The 8,164-nt window shown below is 40.4% G+C and overlaps 1 protein-coding gene across 1 annotated transcript in view; it reads right to left on the bottom strand.

Annotated features, from left to right (window-relative positions):
* The window catches only part of LOC143275011 (somatomedin-B and thrombospondin type-1 domain-containing protein-like), a 95,710-nt gene that overhangs the window by 5,487 nt on the left and 82,059 nt on the right, over nucleotides 1-8,164 (bottom strand). The window contains exon 4 of the mRNA XM_076579072.1: nucleotides 1-830. This exon is cut by the window's left edge and continues 5,487 nt beyond it. Coding sequence (XP_076435187.1) covers nucleotides 551-830 — 280 coding nt within the window. The 3' untranslated portion in view covers nucleotides 1-550. The remainder of the gene's footprint in view (nucleotides 831-8,164) is intronic.

Here is an 8,164-nt window from a genome sequence, read left to right as displayed (position 1 = left end):
AGAGAGAGAGAGAGAGAGAGAGAGAGAGAATAATTATAGTAAGGATAGTAGAACTGAAAATAGAAATGAAACAGTGCTGCGTGAGTTCACACATTTGAAGTCCCATCTTTGATGTAGAGCAGTTGCCTGTGGCGGAGACTAGCTGCAGAGCTCATGGCGCCATCTTTCAGGTGTGACCAGGAGCAGCTGACGTTGGAATACTATCAATTATGGCCGCTCCACAATGGGCGTTTATCATCTCTTCCTTCCTTCTTATGCCTACCTTCTCTTATGAACAGCCCCTTTCCTGTTTTGAGCCACAAGTGATACCTTCTTTACATAATAATTATGATAAAATAATAATAATAATAATAATAATAACTGCAGCTGTTCCGGAGATAGAATCAAGCACAATTGTTCCAACAAAAACAAAGTTTATCTCAAGACAGAAGGCCAAACTTCACTCTTGACGACGCAGCCCTCAGGTCCCTCCAGTATTCCGCCAACCTGCCCACTGAGCATGGCGGACTCTCCAGGGTGGCCGTCAGCTGGGAGCTCCAGGCGTGCTGCCTCACAGGAAGATGAAGCTGGGCTGGTGCTCGGGGTGACAGGTGCAGGGCAGGTGCTGGTCCGTCAGCTCCCACTGCCCGTGACACTTGGCCACGTCCACGGCCTTCCAGGTGGTGACGTGGCTGGACACGCCGTGGCCCATGCAGCGCATGCCGATCTCCCGGTTCATGGCCACCGGCTGGCACTCCACGCACACCGTGCTGTTCACCCTCAGGTCCTTGGCCCACTCAGAGTTCAGGCAGTGAGCGTTGGTCTTCAGCACTTTGAAATGACCGCAGTACCTGCAACAGCCAACAGACACGGCATGCAGATTGTAACATCTCTGAAGCACTTTGTGACTACTTTCTTTCTCTTCTCTTTTGTGTGTGTCCAAACTCAGAATACAGAATACTTTATCTGCAAAGAGAAATTAATATTGGGTGTAAAACACATAAAATACGAAAATCAAAGTCATTCAATCATAATTGGCCTATAGAAGACACAAAGGCTTGAATGTCGCGTCGAGCTAAACTAAATATCACATACAATGATCACAGTCACACATACGCAATAATCACTGTGGACAAACAAAATACTAAACTGTTAACTTCCAGTAAATCATACATACAATCATCACAGCCATACGCATGCAATGATCACAGTTAAAGGTTTTTATAAATACAATTAAACATTAACATTATTGAAAAGGGAAACTGCTATTCAATTGTATGTTTTAAGTAAAGTACTACACATACAAATATACTTTGGTATACTTTCTATGGAATCAGACAACGAATTATCAATCACTATTTTTTAACACATGTAAAAATATGCATTGACCTTGAAATAAAACTGTATTCAGTTTGTTTCGAGTTTCGGGACATCGAAGCGCTTGCCTGAAGGTAGAAGTTGATAATTTGACAGAGGATGGCTGCTGTCGCTTGAAATACACATTTTAGTGATGAAAATTAATTAGTTCTCTTTCTTTGGATACAAAAATATTTCAACAAAGGCAAACCATCGTATTTTAGAACAACGCTAAATAGATTAACGGAAAGAAAAAAGAACTTGCATCCAGTTTTGTTAACAGTTAGAAATCACAAATCGGAAATTGCATGTATACAAAGACAGAAGAAAAAGGAATGGCCAGCTATCCTAACAATAACACAGTTTGACTGGTGGAGAACGCGCAGCGTGGGGCACTGACATCAGAAAGGGGGGAGAATCACAGAACGGAAAACGAACGGCACTCTGAAAAGAACACATACAAGACTGTCGATGGACGCAACAGTCTGTGGAACCAGAATGACGGTAAATTCATGTCACATGTTGATTACAACAGAATAAAGAAATTATTGAAAGTAGAACACGTCCAGTGTCCGGATACAAAATCTAATTATGGAATGCGGGATAGATATTAATACCAGACTGTGGAGTAACTTCATAGGTAACAAGAAAAAGAAACATATATGATATACAATTATACATTATAATGTTGTTTTTCAGGGACAATATGGAATGTGAGATATTTCTCTGGCCCGACAGAACACCCTGATAAAAGGCTGTCTCCGGCAAGGTTTCACCTCGTTGCCGATTGCCTGTATAACCGTCATTGTACAGGTGGGTGGTGGGAGTATTCTCTGTGGAAAAAGTAACAATTAAATCCGATCTGTTCCAGCTGCCTGCACGCACACACAGATATCACTGGCCTTTCACAGCCAGCACCACGTTCAGATGTAGCTTATGTTTTACGAGGGGGGCGGGCAACCTTATCTTCCCTTTCCTGTTACCCCATCAAGCTTCAAACAGTCCCTGGCTGGCTCGTCCCAGCGTTTGCAGGCAGAACCAAGAAATCACTCAACGGCTGTATTTCAACAACGAAAACTATCCCATTGTCTTTGCAGCGACATTGTAGTTTCCAACACGTGAGACTGATACAAACAGCGACTTTTGTTTGTCGCTTGCAGAGCAAAATAGCAGGCATACGACGTTCTAAAGGATAAAAACGAACAGATGTATTTTTGACTTGCGGTGTAGTCTTTGTAATTATTAAACGCATGCTTATATTACAGCTTCAAAAATCCGGAAATTAACAAACGGAAATCAGCATCCTGTTTGAGATTTTTTCAAGATATCGAGACATATTTCAAACGAGTAAATCGTTTACATCATGTGCGCACACAACAACTTGATATTGAATGTTTCTCTCCGTCGTACACCATGCAATATATCATTTCTGAAAAAACACACACACACACACACAAAAACAACTAAAGCAGCAATCTGTCGAGTTGTAAACCAACAACAACACACACACACGTGAACACACACACACACACACACACATGCGCGCGCGCGCGCGAACTCTCTCTCTCTCTCTCTCTCTCTCTCTCACACACACACACACACACTCTGTGTGTGTGTTTAATAGTCCATCGTTAGGGCTTGATGCCCACCTTCGTGAGAGACAGAGGGAGAGGAGAGTATGATGTCCTGATTACCGCGGGCCACTTTGAAACAGATTTACTGGTTCAACTGGGAGCATGTCTATGTTCCCCCAGGTCTATATGTTCTCCCAGGCCTAGGTAAGATTGATTAATCGTATACACTTTGGGGTACTGGTTATCTTTGGTCAATGGTCAGCAGTGGTCAGTGGTGGTCAGTGGTCAGCGGTTGTCAGTGGTTGGTGGTGGTCAGCAGTGGTTTGCAGCCATCAGTGGTCTGGAGTCGGCAGTGGTCAGTGATCAGTGGTGGTCTGCAGGACGTCATAATAATGCGTAAACGTGAAAAAAAAAACACCCCAAAACAAAACAAAAACAAAACAACAACAACCAAAAACAAACAAACAAAAAAACAAACAAAAACAAAACAAAAACAAAAAAAACGCGATACGATTTCTGCGTAGCGGTCAGTAGTGGTCAGCAGTGGCAAGAAAAGGTCAGTAATGGCCAACGATAGCCAACAGTAGTCAGCCAATATAAATCCTTCCAAGACGTCATAACGGCATAACCGTCAGAAAGTGATGCAAGCTGAACTCTGATAGTGTGTCATTTGTGGTCAAGCAGTAGTCAAACACCTGCTATGACATAATAATGGACATAATAATGTAACAAAATAACGCAGTTTGAGCACTTTTGGGTCATGGTCAACAGTGATCCTAGACCTGGAGGAATATAGATCTGGGGGACGTAGACCTGAGGGAATATAGACCTGGAGGAATATAGACCTGGGGGAATATAGGCCTGGGGGAATATAGACCTGGGGGAATATAGGCCTGGGGAGTGGGATGGCTTAGCTGAAAGAAAAAAATTTGGGGAAAATACATGTGGGGGAACATAGATCTGGGGGGAACATAGAGCTGATCCCGTTCAATTCTCCGCATGTTCCATGACCAGTGAGAAACCCTCCACACCAGTCTCTAAAGCCCCTTACTGTTTACGTTCAGGCCAAGGTCTGATCCCCTGTCAACCGCCATCAGTGCCGCCTGCTGATCAAACACATGGCCGGCGCCTTCAGAGAGTAGCCCTCTCTCCGGCAGTCACGGAAAGAACGGGACCGACAGAAAAAACAACAGTGACGTGGAAGTCGTGTTCTTTATGTCTTAGTTTTCATACCCTCTTCTCTCTCGGAAAGGGTAACCACTTTCCTATCACTTTTGTGCGATGGCACCAGTCATTATTATGAAGTGATAGCAGATTGGTCAACTAGGGTCTTTAGGGCAATGCTATCGCCAAATTATGAGAGGAGTTGTAGTCTAGCAGTATCAACGTGTCTGTCTGATGAGGAATATTATCTAGCAGTATCAACGTGTCTGTCTGATGAGGAATATTATCTAGCAGTATCAACGTGTCTACCTGATGAGGAATATTATCTAACAGTATCAACGTGTCTGATGAGGAATATTATCTCATGGGGCGGGACTGAGTCACGTAGTTGCCAGAATGTTCTTCCGTTCCACTAGACCTGGAGTGGTGGTCTGAACGCTAATTACTCGGATGAGATGATAAAACGAGATCGCGTGTGCAGCATACACTAAGTGCACTAAAAGATTCCACGGCAACAAAATGGTTGTTCCTGGTAAAATTCTGAAGAAAAATCCACTTTGAAAGTAAATCAAATACACTTGCACACCCCAGGGAGAGAAGCCAGAGTTTCATACAGAGAAATAATGTTCATTGTTGCGACAATGCAATAGAATATGCATTGAAAACTTTAACTGAACATTGTGATGGTGGAAGTGAAAGGATCCATTTTCTCAATAATTCTTAAAAGAATGTGGACACTGCCACAACAGTACAAGATAATGAAAGTTATCAAAGTGTTCTTGTTTTACACTAGTCTGACTGCAAATTTATCCTAGGATACTGTGCACGGATGACTGCTCGACACCCGCTGCCATATCTGGCTCTGGTCTTCCTGTGATGGTGCTCGCCACAGTGTTCAGCGTTCCACACACACCCAGCTTGTGATAGTTCAAAATGAACAGAGCTAGGAATGTCACTTTCATCATCAGTTTGGGTTGTGACAGACTGACAGAGAACAGCATGCTTCCTTCGACGCCTGTCGGCAATGTCATGGTAGTTGAAGTAGGCCAGGGAATTTAGATTTAAATTTGCGTTAGGTCCAAATGTGTGCAACAAAACCGTTCTTTTTACGATAAAATAGAATAACTCATATTGATCACACTGATATAAAGTTGACCACTGTAGTGGGACGGGAACATAATTAGATTTTGATTTTTAATGTCAAGATTCGTGTGGTTTTATTGCTTCTGCCCGTGTGAGAGCGCCTTACAAAGAGTCGCAAGGTAAGAGCAGGTGAAGGTTACGTAAGAGCGGTTTGTTGGTCATCAGAGGAAAGCGTGTAGCGCGGTACAGTACATGTGACTGACTGCTGCCGCGCTGATGCTGATCTGTGGGCAGGACACTGCGGCAGATAACAGATACTGTACAGAGAGCTAGTAAGATAGGTCTTTGGGGTCAAAAGGAAACAAACATTTTCAGTTTCATGTATTTTATATTAAATCGGTAGAAGACGCAAATTTGCTTTTATGAATGTTTTCCAGTTTCCAGTTTCAGCACGAGATCATTTAGTTCTGAAGTACAATTTTGTTGACATTTTATGCAATGCACAACTTGGAAATACTCGAGGCTCTGCTTATTAACATGTAGAATATAAATATCCAAATATGTGTTAACCAGGTTTGTTTGAATGAACGTTCTGGGAGCACTGTCCAGACAATTAATTCGGAAAGTATGGATGGCAGATGATGGCCAAATCGACCAACATCATGTCTTGATGTGAAACGAATGGTATGAAATGCATCTTTTTCTTTGGAAATGAACAGATATTTGCAAATGTGACTCATGAACCCTGGCGAAGTATACGTCAATTTAGCGTGGGATATAAGTAATAATAATGATATTGATGATATCAGTAATGATAATAAATCATGTATTTTATTAATGATTATATAAAACTTTGTTGTAACATGTGTAACACTGAATCCAAGTTACCCAAACTAACTTTCCTAACATAGATGTTTGAATCACTGGATTAATGATAATGCTAATAATTAATCTATCATGCAATCCTTAGCCCATGTAACGAAATCAAACAATGTCTGAGCAAAATTATGTATTTTATCAATAATTACCTAAAAACTTATGACATATGTAACAAGGAAACCAATATACCTAGACGAACTTCCCCACCCTGGATGATTTTTTTTTCCAGAAACGCAGCAGGCATTCCATTTTCACATCAATTCTCTCCAATGTTTAACTGTTTAAAGTACTACTGTTGATTACATTATGAAATGGAGACAGTATTATTTACTTGACAAAAGTTGTCCTCTTTATCTGAATAACTGCGATAAAAGCACCGGATTCTTTGTATCTTTTTATTCGATCAATCAGCAGAAAACCGATTAGCTTTATCCTAACAGTGAACAAATCTGAACGATTACAGACTTCATCTCAAGCACAACTAAAGGTGAAATGCTTCAAACTTAAATAATTTTAAGAAATTACTTTCACAATCAATGTATAGTTTGGTTTTTCAGAACTTGTGTGATGTAAAATGTGGCTGTTCTAATCAAATTCTGCAAAACAATAAGCACGTAGGGATTGACGTGTTTCGCATACAACGAATTTTTTCATACCACACTTCGTCTGTCACGTGAACTGATAAACTGCATCATTTCGTGATAAAACTTCACCAGACAGCAAAAGCCAGAATCAAAGTAATTATTGGGGTGATTTTTTTACTTTGAACTTTGTTGTTTGGAACTTTTGAGGCAACAAGTCTTCAACTGAAAGCAGTCTTACTGAACTACATGCGTTGACTTGGTTCGAAATCTTACGCCAGTATCCGAATATTACTGCATCTCGCCATGTGTCAGAAACAGTGATTGTGTCTAAACTTAATCGGATGAGAGAGAAATACATAAACAACGACGAAATTAACATACACAGTTTATTTTCAAATGAACATATCGAGATTTCCGTGTAAAATATGTACATTTCAAACGCTGTCGGAAACAGCACATTCTCTGAATCTGTATTCAAACACATACGATTGAAGGGTGTTTGTCAAACCGATTTACGGTTTCCCGCGATGAATCTGCATGATTTATCTGAAGACAGTTCTAATTTTGTTTGCATGTATATTTTTATTGGGACGTTTACATGCACAGAAGTAACACAGAAAAGTGGAACCGAAAGTCAATATGCGACGTCGATTGTATTTGAATGGTTGATAGACATTTTTACCTGTTGCAAGTAAAGAACGTGTAGTGTATTCATGAATGTGCTTGCCTTTGAATGAAAAAACAAAACCAAAAACAAACAAACAAACCAAAAAAAAACATGTCAAGAGGAACGGGTTGTTTACGTCTGTCACGCGGGTTTTTTGCGTAATATTTCGAACTTAATATACAATTTTTATTGATGATCAATGTTCTATTATAACAACAAATGAATATTGATCAGGTCTGTATGTACTGGATTTTAATCAGGTTTGTACTTATTTGTTTCTGACCACTTCATGTTCAGACACATTGTCATGTCAAAATGGCGCCGAAATTTTGGCTGTTTTTGATAATTTTCAACACATTTAAGACACAAGGACAAAACAGTTTCTCACAAAATTGTTGCAGACATTTCGCTATTCATTGCAATCCTGATAACACGTGAAACGTTTTAATAATCATTGTAGAACACATTTTTATATTGAATCAGACTGAGAGACTCCCATTTCTAAAAGGTTCTGGAGACTGATCCATTTTCATCTTCCAAGCAGTCTTTGCTCTTCATGACTATCTGATGCACTTCATTTTGCCACCTTCATACTCCAGCCAGATGCATTTTCTTTCCCACGGTAAACTGACGTGTCTACTGCGCCAGGGTTCGTGAGTCATATTTGCAAATACCGGTTCATTTCCAAAGAAAAATATGTATTTTATACCGTTCTTTTCACATCAAGACATGATGCTGGTCGATTTTGCCATCATCTGCCTTCCATGCTTTCTGAATTAATTTTCTGGACAGTGCTCCGACAATGTTCATTGAAACAACGTGGTTAACACATATTTAGATATTTATATACTACTTGTTAATAAGCAGAGCATGAAGTA

Source organism: Babylonia areolata, chromosome 29 (genome assembly GCF_041734735.1).
Source record: "Babylonia areolata isolate BAREFJ2019XMU chromosome 29, ASM4173473v1, whole genome shotgun sequence".
Taxonomy (NCBI): domain Eukaryota; kingdom Metazoa; phylum Mollusca; class Gastropoda; order Neogastropoda; family Buccinidae; genus Babylonia; species Babylonia areolata.
Note: the sequence above shows the minus strand (reverse complement) of the source record. Positions and strands in the feature narration are given on the sequence as shown.